Source organism: Myxine glutinosa, chromosome 7 (assembly GCF_964187855.1).
Source record: "Myxine glutinosa chromosome 7, kmMyxGlut1.1, whole genome shotgun sequence".
In the NCBI taxonomy this organism is placed as follows: Eukaryota; Metazoa; Chordata; class Myxini; order Myxiniformes; family Myxinidae; genus Myxine; species Myxine glutinosa.
The window spans coordinates 23,503,766-23,517,920 of record NC_136267.1 but is presented as its reverse complement, the minus strand read 5'-3'; the positions used below and the strand labels follow the sequence as shown (position 1 = coordinate 23,517,920).

At 45.3% G+C, this 14,155-nt stretch overlaps 1 protein-coding gene across 1 annotated transcript in view; it reads right to left on the bottom strand.

Moving 5' to 3' along the window:
* Window positions 1-14,155, bottom strand: part of ACMSD (aminocarboxymuconate semialdehyde decarboxylase) — a 92,354-nt gene that overhangs the window by 39,912 nt on the left and 38,287 nt on the right. The window contains exons 4-6 of the mRNA XM_068121934.1: window positions 13,886-13,935; window positions 11,497-11,733; window positions 2,618-2,711 (exon numbers count right to left, since the gene is read on the bottom strand). Coding sequence (XP_067978035.1) covers window positions 2,618-2,711; window positions 11,497-11,733; window positions 13,886-13,935 — 381 coding nt within the window. The remainder of the gene's footprint in view (window positions 1-2,617; window positions 2,712-11,496; window positions 11,734-13,885; window positions 13,936-14,155) is intronic.

The following is a 14,155-nucleotide window of genomic DNA, read 5'->3' as shown; positions in this document are numbered from 1 at the left end:
GTTTTAAAACATAGTTTAACGGCAACATAGCGGCAACATAGTTTGCCAACGTGAAATAAATGAATACGCTCTCAAATGTGCCCAAAAAAAAAAAAAACGCTACCCGTACGCTCTACCCCGCCCGTACGCCCGTAAACAAAAAAAACAACGCTCTTCGCTTCCGCCCTTCGCTCTGACTGAATTGGGAGAAATAATGCGCATAAGAAATCGAGAAATTATTATTTTCTCCGGAAGAAATCGAATTACGTACCGTAATGGTGCACGCGCTGGGCTCGGCTCGCTGCTCGCTCTCACATCGGCCACGCCTACGCAATAACGCGTTCTGTGATTGGATGCCGGAAGTGCAGTCCTCACTGTCCGGAAGTTCGCAAATCGCAGTTACGATGAATCGCAAATTAGTTTTAATTAGTTTTATAATTAGTTTTAAAACATAGTTTAACGGCAACATAGTTTGCCGACGGGAAATAAATGAATACGCTCTCAAATGTGCCATCCGAGGCAGAGTGTGTTCGCCACGTTCGGCACACGTGATAGCTCGCTGCTCTCTGATTGGTTGAATCGTTTTTTGGACATAGCTCGGTAACTACTTCTGCGATTAATTTAAAACCTTGAAAAGGCACATCCTCGGGTCCCCAGCAATATACCTGGCAAGTTTCAAGTATATCGGACCGGTAGTTGTCGAGAAACAGCGGTCACAGACATACAAACAAACAAACAAACAAACATACACACAGAGATTACTGGAATTATAGATAGATAACGGCCCGGACATACACAACGGGCTAATAAATGTTTTCACTTTGCCTTGACTGTATGTCAAATATTAACAAAATCGGTCCATACATCTCTGATATATGGTTGCAGATGGATGGACGGACAGACAGAGACAGACAGACAGAAGGATGGACGAGACCCAATCCATAAGCCCCTGTATTGTCATAACTTTTTATGCCTCCGTCGACCAAGTCGTGGTTGTCAGTTTTTTGTTTGAGGTTGTTTTCGCATTATATTTTCAGGTTGGCCGTCTGGCTGTCCGTCTGTCTGTCCGTCCGTGATAGGTTTTAGTTACCGCGATAACTTGAGAATGGCTAAAGGGATATAATTCAAACTTGGCACAGGTATGTATAATGAGGTAAAGATTAACTGATTAGATGTTGGGATCACCAGGTCAAAGGGCAAAGGTCAGAGGTCATGTTAGGTAAAAATACTGTTACCGTGATGACTTGTCAACAAGTGATGGGATTCTGACCAAATTTGGTACACGTATGTAGAATGATGTAAATTTGAACTGATTAGATCTTGGGGTCAAAAGGCTAAAGTCTGTCATAGGTCTATAACTTGAGAACGGCTGAAATGATTGAATTCAAACTTGGTACAGGTATGTATAATATTGTAAAGATTAACATATTAGATTTTTAGGTCAAAGGTCAAATCTGTAATAGGTATACAACTTGAGAATGGCTGAACTGATCTGATTCAAACTTGGTACAGGTATGTATAATGATGTAAAGATTAAATCATTAGAATTTGGGGCTCCCGATGTCAAAGGTCAGAGGTCATGTCAGGTAAAAATGTAAGAACTTGTGAACAGTTGAAGGGATTTTAATTTAAACTTGGTACAGGTATGTATAATGATGTAAACATGAACTGATTAAAATTTGGGGTCAATAGGTCAGAGGTCATGTGAGGTAAAAATGTGCTAACTTGGGCACAGCTGAATGGATATAAATCAAACTTGATACAAGTATTATAATGATGTAATAATGTGGGTGAAGGCATATCGGTCGACGTCGTGATGTCAAAGAGTGTCGTTCGATTTGTCCGTCCGTGTGCATAGTACATTTTAGTTACCGTGATAATTTGTCAACTACAAAAGGAATTCCGTCTAAAATTGGCAAAAGTATTAACTGTAATACAAACATGAACTGATTCGATTTTGGGTTCAAAATGTCTTTGGTCATGTGACCTCTGATTGAAAATCTTTGTTACCACATTAAGTTGTGAACCACAGAAGGGATTTCAACCAAACTTGGCGCAAGTATGGACTGCGATACAAAGATGAACTAATTCCATTTTGGGGTCAATATGTCCAAAGGGTCATGATTCAAAAGGTAAAGTGCCCTTTGAAAATCATTCTACAGATCATAATTCGAGTTAGAAGCATCTGATGTTTTCTCTCTTTTCTGGCTTTGGCTTGCTCTCTCTCTCTCTGTCTGTCTCTCTTTCTCTCCTTTCCAGGCCTTCACAAGACTAGCCATCTTTGATGGTCAGTGATCCGGGCAGTACAGCAACTTTTTGTCATCTCCAACTTCATGAAACATCTCCTGCAGCCCATATTGTTTGATTGTGGGTGCAGTCATGACAGAAATCTCAATGTTTTCTGGAGTGCTGGCACGCAATGGCCTATTCTTGCGAAATAAACTATCTGATCTCTAATGTCCACCAGCAAATGGTGATTATGGATTACACCCTGGTTGTTGCACCTCCCCACCTGAGAATCACCAAGGTGGCAGTTTATAGTCGGGTCAGAAAGCACACCCAGACGAGACATCTCAATGTCAAATGGGCTATACGGTCACCCTCAACATTAACCGCTTGGACTTTTTGGTGCACATACCTACGAGCCAAGGCAGCCAGTATTTTTTCATGTGCTCGGGTACTTCCATATCCCATGGATGCACGAACACAGCACATCCCAATTCTTCTGCTTCCTACAGTGTGCAAACAAGGGCAACATGTCAGATTTAGAGTAGCTGGTGGTTATCTGCTTACCCATTTTAAGAAATCCAGATATCTCAGCTCATGGGGCTAAAACGACATATAGCACATCTCAAAAAGTTGTGGACGACTTTATATATATATATATATATATATATATATATATATATATATATATATATATATATATATATATATATATATACATTCTAAAACTGGATATTGTGTGTGTATATATATATATACATTATACATACACACACACACACACACACACACACACACAGACACACACACACAATCAAGACTCGTGTTAGAGCTAAAACTGGTGACAACTTGGGGGATGAGTTGGTTAGGTGACAACAACAAGCCGATTCAATTTTGTTTCAGGTCCGGATGCAGATCCAGCCTATCAGTGGATATAAATCGTAAACTGCTCAGCCTGGTAGAGGTATGCGCTCTCCACCGAGCGCCATTTTAGTTTGCGCTCTCCACCAAGCGCCATTTTAGTTTGCGCTTTCCATAAAGCACCATTTTAGTTTGCGCTCTCCACCGAGCACCATTTTAGTTTGCGCTCTCCACCGTGCACCATTTTAGTTTACGCTATCCACTGAGCGCCATTTTAGTTTGCGCTTTCCACGAAGCACCTTTTTAGTTTGCGCTCTCCACTGAGCGCCATTTTAGTTTGCGCTCTCCACTGAGCGCCATTTTAGTTTGCGCTTTCCACAAAGCACCATTTTAGTTTGCGCTCTCCACGGAGCACCATTTTAGTTTGCGCTCTCCACCGATCACCATTTTAGTTTGCGCTCTCCACTGAGTGCCATTTTAGTTTGCGCTTTCCACGAAGCACCATTTTAGTTTGCGCTCTCCACGGAGCACCATTTTAGTTTGCGCTCTCCACCGATCACCATTTTAGTTTGTGCTCTCCACTGAGTGCCATTTTAGTTTGCGCTTTCCACGAAGCACCATTTTAGTTTGCGCTCTCCACCGAGCACCATTTTAGTTTGCGCTGTCCACCGAGCACCATTTCAGTTTGCGCTCTCCACCGAGCACCATTTTAGTTTGCGCTCTCCACCGAGCGCCATTTTAGTTTGCGCTCTCCACCGAGGGCTATTTTAGTTTGCGCTTTCCACAAAGCACCATTTTAGTTTGCGCTCTCCACCGAGCACCATTTTAGTTTGCGCACTCCACTGAGCACCATTTTAGTTTACGCTCTCCACTGAGCGCCATTTTAGTTTGCGCTCCACCATGCGCTATTTTAGTTTGCGCTTTCCACTGAGCGCCATTTTAGTTTGCGCTCTCCACCGAGCGCCATGTTAGTTTGTGATTCACTGAGCACCATTTTAGTTTGTGCTCTCCACCGAGCGCTATTTTAGTTTGCGCTCTCCACCGAGGGCCATTTTAGTTTGTGATCTCCACCAAGCGCCATGTTAGTTTGCGCTCTCCACCGAGGGCCATTTTAGTTTGCGCTCTCCACTGAGCACCATTTTAGTTTACGCTCTCCACTGAGCGCCATTTTAGTTTGCGCTTTCCACGAAGCACCATTTTAGTTTGCGCTCTCCAACGAGCACCATTTTAGTTTGCGCACTCCACCGAGCACCATTTCAGTTTACGCTCTCCACCGAGCGCCATGTTCGTTTGTACCCCACTGAGCGCCATTTTAGTTTGTGCTCTCCACCGAGCGCCATTTTAGTTTGCGCTCTCCACCGAGGGCCATTTTAGTTTGCGCGCTCCACCGAGCGCCACGTTAGTTTGCGCTCTCCACCGAGGGCCATTTTAGTTTGCGCTCTCCACTGAGCGCCATTTTAGTTTGCGCTCTCCACTGAGCGCCATTTTAGCTTGCACTCCACCGAGCGCCATGTTAGTTTGCGCTCTCCACCGAGGGCCATTTTACTTTGCGCTGTCCACCGAGCGCCATGTTAGTTTGCGCTCTCCACCGAGGGCCATTTTACTTTGCGCTGTCCACCGAGCGCCATGTTAGTTTGCGCTCTCCACCGAGGGCCATTTTAGTTTGCGTTCTCCATCGAGCACCATTTTAGTTTGCGCTCCCTACCGAGCGCCATTTTAGTTTGATGCATGTATTTATTTATTTTTAGGCTGGAAAGAAGCAAATTATATCTGTGGCATTCATTAAAACTGGACGAAAACCACCAGAAAGCAAAGAGGCAGAAAAGTGGAAAGTACTGTTCGCTGTTTCCCTACAGCGAGGAGATGCCTATTAATGCCCAGAACCTTAACCATTAGGGTTTCCATAATCACTGTCTTGTTGCACCAAAACCCGCATCCAGGATCTGACGCAATTTTCTCAAATAGTTCCTCTGAAGCACAGGATGCTGACATGGCGAACTGCATCAGTCAATGTTCAAATGTTTATGCTCAGGTTCTCCACAGTCGTATCTGGATTTTTTTCTCTCAACGTCTACCTCGTCATATTGCCGCCACTCTTCACCACTCCAGTTCTTGCTAGAGTTAGGATTCACCAATGTTTCAATTAAAGGTCAGCTCCCGAAGGGAGTTATTGTAAAAGACCCAGTTTCTCCAACTACGTTAACATTTTCAAACTTTGTTCCTCTATCGTCTTCCACAGTGGTGTTTTGAGGCACACACGTACAGTATGTCTTGCAAGGTTTGGCACTCAGAGACCGTGTGTGATAGTATTCCCCAAGTTCATTCATGGAGTCCTCAGTCTATCAGTTATAGGATGCATTGTATATCCTCAACCTTGCAAGAGTATGTCCCATCAACATCTGAGTATGGAGGCCAGTTTGGCATATCCAGGAGAGGCTGTCTATTTGATACTCATATGTAGGCCAAATGCAAGAGACTGCAGTATTTCCAGTGGGTAGATGCCAAAAGAGATACTATAAGATTCAACGGGCAGGTTTGTACAAGAGTAGGCAAGAATTTGTGACATGTCTGGTTTGAAATTCATGTTTCAAGATGTGAAGCAGTTTTTGTCCTCAACTCCAAATTAGCAGACTAATGCGACTGCAACCAGCCTGTTACTGGAGGGTGTGATATGTAACAAACCAAAGAGTGTTTTGGTTTGTTACATATCTGTTTTGCGCTCTCCTGGAGAGATATCCAGGAGAGCGCAAAACATAAAGAACAACAAATAGAACAACAAAGTTGTTCATAAAGCAGACAAATAAAACATTCTTAATGCAAGGAAGATCAACCTTTCTGGAGAAATCAGAAGAGAAGAAAGCAGAGCGGTAAGATGCTGCTTGCATTACCGAAGAGCAGGAAGAAGAGTTCCTAACAACTCTTGGGGAAAGAGATCTTGCAGTGACCAGAGATGAGCACAAGCTGTTTCAAGTAAAGATGGACATCACAAGATCAAGGAAGGAAGCCGACTAATGAGAAATATGTTGTCAATGGTTTAGAGGAGGCTTGCCATGTTACAGGAAGAGGTTTTTTTTTTGTTTTTTTTTTGTATACAAGATCGAGGCTCATGAAAGAGCTAACATGAATCGCACAAAAAGTCAAACCGACACATAAAACACAAAATAAGGGGAGCGGTAGACAAGATGGGGAGAGGGGGAAGGACACAAACAACATTTGAGAGCAGGGACGTCGAGAGAACTGTGGGAGGGAGAGGGCTTGGGGGGAGGTGGGAGAGGTATAAAACATAGGGACACTGCAAGGACTTCCAGGAAAGAAGTTGGAATTTCAAAAAAGTGTATCTGGGGTGAATTAGTGGGGGTAGAAAAGATCAAGGTTTTGGATGGGGGAACATAAGAGATGGTGGTGAACAGCTGTTTTAAAGACCTGGAGGGAGGAGTGGGATTGAAGGGAGGGGGGAGTTTGTTTGTTCCAGAGGCGGGAGAAAAGGGCAATGAAAGAGTGAAGGTGAGCAGAGAGCCTAGATTTTGGCACTTTAACCATAAGAGGGTTGCTGGCAGATCTTGTGCGACCTGCAGGAATATTTGGGGGACAGAGCACAGAGAGAGCTGGGGGAGCAAGGCCGGAGAGGAGTCAGTAGAAGACAGAAAGACAAGCAACCTGCCTGCGGTGAGTTAGTAAAAGGCCCTCAGAGTTAGCTTCATCGCAGGAGATTCCAATGATTCTAAAAGCTTTGGTTTCAACAGCGTGAAGCCGAGCTAGGTGTGAGGCAGGAGCACCGGCCCAGAAGGGGGAACAGTATTCCAATGGGCTGTGGATGAAAGTCTTGTATGTGGTAAGGAGCTCAGGTGTGCCAAGGAAGGACTTCGCATGACAGAGGTTGCTCAGTCGGCACCTGGCTTTGGAGGCCAGCTTGGAAATGTGGTTTTCCCAAGAAAGATCATGGCAGATAGTGAGACCCAAAAGCTTGAGCGACAGAACTTCTTGGAGAGGATTGTTGAGAAAGTAGATGGGAGGGTTTTCCAGTCGGTCTTTTCGGAGAGACATAGTAAGAGTGCGAGATTTGTCAGGATTGAAAGACATGTTCCACTTGTTTGACCAGTCTGTGATTTTGTCCAGGTCTGCAGAGAGTGAGGAGGCTGCAGACTGCCGATCTGAGGAATGAGGAACGGAGCAGCAGAGAGTGGAGTCATCAGCAAAGAGATAGAGAGGATTTTCCAGAGACTCGGAGAGATGATTGATGAAGACCAGAAATAGCACAGGGCCCAGAACACTACCTTGGGGAACTCCAGCCAGAACAGGAAGGGGAGATGAGAGAAAACCATTCAGGGCCACACGTTTACTCCGACCAGAGAGGAAGTCCGCAAGCCATGCGTGGCGATTTCCATGGATACCATAGGAGGAGAGTTTGATGAGCAGAGCTGGGTGCCAGACCATATCGAAGGCACGTGATATGTCAAGGGAGACAGCTCTGATTTCCTGTTTGGCATTGAGGACCTCCATCCATTGTTGAGACAGCAGAAGCAACATGTCCAGAGTAGAATGACCTGGTCTGAATCCAAATTGATGATCGGAGATCAAGCCATTGGAGAAGAGGAAGGATTTGATATCCGAAGCAATGATGGATTCCATGACTTTGCTGATAATTGGGAGCAGTCTGATTGGTCTGTAGTTGCAAGGATCTGTTTTTGCACATTTTTTGTGTAAAGCGGTAATGTTTGCTCATTTCCAAGATGTTGGCAGATGACCTTGAGCAAAAGAGAGGGTGAAAAGAACAGAGAGAGGATGAGATGGAGCGGCAGAGCAGGATTTTAGGACCCGTGGGCTGATGCCGTCTGGTCTAGTTGCAGAATCAGAGTCGAGGTTTGACAAAAACTTCTCCACCTTGTCAGGTGAGAAGGACATAAAGTCCAGGAGCAGTTGGGTTCGACTGGGTAAGGTCGGAACAGAGAGAGATGGGTTTGGGACACAACATTTTGAGGCAAACACAGAGTTGAGGCATTCGGCTTTGTCACGTGTGGTGTCAACTGTGTAGCCATTTGAGGTAAGGGAGGTGATGGAGGGGGAACAAACACCAGAAACGGATTTGACCAGACGCCACCAGGATTTGGAGGAACGAGACAGGTTTGAGAGTTCATTCTTTAGTGTGGAGAGACAGTGCTTCCTGGCAATCCTGAGGGGAGACACACACTTGTTCCGAGCTTGGTGGAAGGAACTGAGATTGCCTTTAGTTGGATTTGTCTTCCAAGAGGCAAAGGGAAGTTGTTTCAGGGCAACTGCATCACCACAAGATTCAGTGTACCATGGACGGGAGGAAGGGTAAGACAACTGAAGATGAGATGGGATAAATCTGTGCATGAGAGAGAGTAGTTTGCTTTGGAAGAATTCCCAGGAAGAATTGATGTCAGAGGCAGTCGAGATGGGAGACCAGTCCAGATGATTGATGGATGTCAGATGATTAATGATGGCAATTCATTAAGCCTGAGTGAAATGCCAGACTTGTCGGCACCGAGGAGGCTCTCTGAGAATGGCCAGAGAGATGTCCACTTTAACAAGCACATGATCAGAAGAACCGATTGGAGCAGAAGAAGAGCAGCAGACATTTGCAGGGAAGTTTGTCATAACCAAGTCTAGAAGAGAAGATACTCCATTGACTGAGATCCGGGTCGGGAAATTGACAGATTGTGTCAGTCCCAATGAGTCGCAGAAGTCCTTTGTTGAGGTGCCATGGCTGGTGAGAGAGGAACCCACACCCAGCCAGCTGGCATGATGACAGTTGAAGTCACCACATATGAGGAAGAGAGAGTTTGGATGAGTTGATAGAAGTTGGTCCATGTTGTCAGACAGTGAAATGCAAATGGAGTCATCACTGTTTGGAGGACGGTGCAGAACACGTATGAACAAAAGGTGGGAGCAGAGAGGAAGCCGTAGGCAGAGGTACTCTTGGGGGTGAGGTGGAGAGAGGGCAGTGCAAGGAGAGTAAGGAAGAGAGTTTTTGATAAAGATAGCAATCCCACCACCAGGACGAGGCTCAGGTCTATCATACCGGAGGAGGTAGTAACCAGGAAGAGATATTAAGGAATCAGAGACATCTTGAAGGAGGAAAGTTTCTGTTGAGCAGATCAAGTCTGGATTGTCAGAAGCAACCTGAATGGAGAGATCAATCAGGTTTGAGCGAAGGCCTCGGATGTTTGAGGTCCATACGGTTAATGAGGAGAGAGGGGGAGCATCGGGTGCAGGACAGGGGAGGGGAGGGGTAGGGTCAGATAAAGGATGAGAGGGGGAGGTAGGGAGAGCAGTTGATAGTGTGTCAGAGATTACAGAAGAGTTAGAAGAAAGGGAAGAATGAGGAGGATGAAAGGTTTGATGGTGATGGGGTGAGGCACAGTGAGGGGTTGTTTGAGGGGGGGCAGAGGAAAGTAGCAGGTTGGGGGAGGTGGAGGTATGAGATGGAAAGGGAGACGAAGTGGGGAGGAGGCAGCTTTGAGGAGGATGGGGGAGAATTGGAGAGGGATGGTCAGGGGGAAGATTTTAAGGGGAAGGGTTGGGGGGGAGTTTTGAAGGGGAGTGGGGAGTTTCGGAGGGGAGGGGCAAGGAAGGAGATTTGGAGGGGAGGGTCAAGGGGGAGTTTAGAAAGTGGATGATTCATGAAAGACGAACATTTATAACAAATTGGTTTATTTTGATTTTCAAGTTAGCGATCCGTTTAATAACGATGGAGGAGGGGTGGAATGGAATGAATGTGAATTTAGAGCATGTAGTGAGGAAGAATTATAAGAGATTGATTTTTTTTTTGAAGTGGAATGAGTTGAAGAGGAAATTGAAAGGAGCCTTTTAAATAGGAAGAAAAACACCGTGTTGCAATATACCACTGAATAAAACTGCATGGGAAAGTTTAGACATATTTAAACAGAACCGTGAAGAACAATCATATTCACAAAAATACCAACGGGGAGAGGGCCTCGAGGGACAACCATGAGTCACCTGAACAGGGCAAAAGGTGGAAGGCAAGGAGATAATGGGGTCGGGGCGAGACAGCGCACGTGGACACAAGCACACGATTAGACAATAGCACACGTGGAGAAAGGGAAATAACACGTGGAGAAAGGGAAATAAATGTTTTTTTTCCCGTTGGACAAAGAGTAGATGTTCAGGGAAGTTTGGGGCAGAAGGGAAAAACCTAAGAACCAAGCAAAGACAGCGAAGGAAGGAAATTAAGTGAACAAACTGTGATGGGGGAAGCCTCAGGCTACAAGGCCGCACACGCGGGGCAAACAGAAACTATTATTTTATGAAAGATTAACACCGAGAATCTTCCGAGGGACACACTATACGTACACACACCGAAAGATAAATACAGTTTCGACAAAAGTACAATTGTGAACAATTACTTAACTTCAGAAACGTGGAGAACATGTACAGCTTCGAAAAACCGTGCTGCTTCCGAACCGTGCAGTGAAACACACTATACGTACACACAAAAACCGTGCTAAACAGAACCGTGAAATTTTAGGCTTCGAAATAGCCTAAAACTGCTGGTATGGCGGCAGTTAAAATCGCCGCTGAGAAAGAACAAAAAACTGGAGCTAGTACCTACCTGAGAGCACTGGTTGGTTCAAACGCCTTGTCGATGAAGTCAACACAGTTTGAGTGTTGTGGAAGGAGAATGCAGTGGTATTCCAGAGTCTGACTGGATGGTGCAGATCAGGTGGCGAGCGCACTTACGTTTGAGCTGTCTAGTCTGGGCTGTGTAACTAAGATTGGTGATTTTAAACAGAGATGATCTTGCATCAGGAAGTCTGTCATCTTTCGAATGGACGTTAGATCGGTGGACATTAGAGATGCCACGGTTTTTCATCAAGAGTAGACTAGTTGTCGCCAGTACCCTTGCCAAATTCCAAATTTCTGCTACCTTGATTGGAATGTCAGGCTTGGCTAGCCAGTTCGTAAAAGACTTGATCTAAAAACATTTCCCAGCCAACCCCATTAGAAGTTGGGAATAATTTGGGCCTTTGAAGAAGTAGTGGAACACAAAATTCCACGGCAAGACGGAGAGAAAGGGTCATGGTGATCCCCTTTCCTCCTTGCAGTGTGTAGGGAGAAAGTGGACGACCCCTTTTCAATTGCAGGCGGAATCTGATACTTCCTGGGAATACTTTATATACCGTACTCCCTTTATCACATGTGTGGGAGTATGCAAGTAAGTAAAATATCGATGTCTCCTGAATAATTAACGGTGAAAATGTGAAATAAACCATCGTCTTGGGAAATAGTAAAAATGAAGCGAAGATACGGTACTTAAAACCTGTGATACATGGAGAGTACCAAACTCAGGACCCTAATACATCCATACAATTTTGTACTACACAAAATTCATTTTGATGATGTTGACATTCAAATTATTTGCAAACAAGAGGGGGAAAATTGCCTTACAGCATAAACAGGGTGCAGCTCGGGTGATCCGAGGTTCCAAGTGTTCACATGTGAACCAATTTCCACTCCAACAAGGCCCAGGTCAAGCACACAGCGGCGTAGCTCATCAACGGCAAGCATCGGTGACTGCATGGGTAGTGTGCCAAGTGCAGCAAATCGACGTGGGTACTGCTTTGCCACACCTGCCAGGTGCTCATTCAGCAGCTTGCAAAGCTCAAGTGTATCGGCTGGTCGTGCCTACAGGACAAGGTAGGAGCGAGTTGTCCCCAGGATGGTTTTGACTCATGAGCAATGCTTCATTGGATAAAAATGGTAGGTTGGGCTGTTGGAAAATAAATTGTCAATTGGTCATAATGGCCTGGTTGGTTGGAAGAGTATCCACATGTTGCAATAAGTTAATGCTCCACCACAAGTTGAAGAAGGTCCTCGTGAGGAGGAAAATTCATCTGGGAGTTAAAAAGCAGAAAATGGGAATAGACAGGGACGACCAACCACCTTTGGAGGCCATTTTCCCCCACAGAGCAGGGGTTGGCCTTTTTTGGGCACCGTGGTCCCCTTTTTGAAGCAATGATTTACAACCGGATGCTCTTCCTGCCACCAACCCTGCTAGTTGCCTCTTGCAACACACAGGGAATTACCAGTGAACTGGTACTCAATTTGCCGACCTCAGAAGGATGACAGGCTGAGTCAACCCCCCTGGCGTTAATTCAGAGATCGACCAGGATTTAGAACCCAGGGTCCTAGGATCCCAAGCCAGCACCCTAACCGCTAAGCCAACACCAGGCTATGGGAAAAGACGGGGACTATCGGTCTGAATTTGTTGGAGGGCAGGCTAGTGTGATGTGAGCAATGCTGAAGCCATGTTTGTTACACTACACATTTGCTGTTTCGCACAACTGGTCGTAGCAATAAATGTTTTGAACGTTTGGCTGGCTGACCACTTGAGGTGGCCTGGGACAACAAATTAAAAAGAGCGAAAATGAGATTGCAGGCAGAACTTGCTTATTATTGTAGGTGTAACTTGGCACAAAAAAAACAATGTCTGGACCAAATGGCTGAGGAGAGAGCAGTACTCCAAGCTGCGAATGAAGGCATTGTATGTTGTCAAAAGTTCAGATTGGCCAAGGAAAGACCTTGCATGATGAAGGATGCCCAGTCAGCGGCAGGCTTTGGAGGCCATCTTGAAAATATGGCCTGCCCAAGAAAGCTCGTGGCTGATGATGGAGCCAAAACGTTGAAGTGATTAAACGTCTTTAAGAGGTTTGTTTAGGAAGTGGATGTGAGGGTTTGCCAGATGGTCCTTCCTGAGAGACAGGGTGAGTGTGTGGGACTTGTTGGTGTTGAAACACATATTCCGAGTGTTGGACCAGCTCCTGATTCTATCAAGGTCTGCAGAGGGGGAAGAGGCTGTTGCTGACCTGTCTGAAGAATGAGAGATTATATGGCAGGTGGTGGAATCATGAACAAAGGGATAGGCAGGGTTTTCCAGGGAATCAGAAATATCATTGATGAAGATGAAGAACAAGACTGGGCCCAAGACACAACCTTGGGGCACTCCAGCCTCGACATGGAGAGAAGATGAGAAGATCCTGGTAAAAGCTATCTGCTGACTATGATAGAATTGCTGACGATATGCTGACTATGACAGAACCTTGATAGAATCAGGAGCTGGTTCAACACTTGGAATATGTGTTTCAACACCAACAAATCCCACACACTCACCCTGTCAGTAAGGCATGGGAGTGGAGGAAGTCAGCGAGGCACGAGAGGAGGTGGCCTTGGATGCCATAACCAGCGAGTTTTCTGCTCATGGCTGGGTGCCAGACCCAGACAGAATGATCTGCATATGGAATATTGCCCAGAGATAATGATCAAGTGAACAGAGTAGAAAGAGGATGAGCAAGAGCAGCAGATCAGGTTTTTGGGACACATGCACCGATGCCATCTGGGCCTGTCACATAATCGGAGTCGAGGTTTTCCAGAAACCTCTCCTCTTTCCCAAGTGAGAAAGACACATTATCCAGAAGCAGTTGGGTTTGAGAGCGTATGGTAGGTGCATGGAGTGAGGGATAGGATACCGAAGATTTGGAAGCAAACACAGAATGGTGCTGAGGCATTGCTCGACAATAGGCAGAGAGATGTTGACTCTCACAACCACATGAGCTGAGGTCCCTTATGAGCACATGATTTGCTGTTGTGATGTCATCTGAGGTCCCAGAAACATGTAAAAAAGACATTTCTTCTGAGAACTAAGACGAATCGCAAAATATAATTTTAACAGGTTGAAACATTTTAAAATTGCTGTGACCACCAGGAAAAGAAAAAGGTTCCAGAATTATTATTTGCCTTCCAGTAACCACTCAGCCTCTCTTGGTATTCTTTATCTTACCCAGTAGTTGAACATAACGGGCACAGTTGAGATCACCTGCATTGTAACACCTACGGGAGATGCAACAACAAACATATCACCAAACAATGTTGCCTGCAGTGGTTACATGTGACAGACTTCAGAGAATCATTGTCATATTATTGTATATTTAATTGTGTGTGTGTGTGTGTGTGTGTGTGTGTGTGTGTGTGTGTTTGTCATTGAATGTTATCTTCTTTTGTGGGGTTTAAGAAGGTGGAACGGAGTCCTCTGAGGACTTAAAGTATCCAC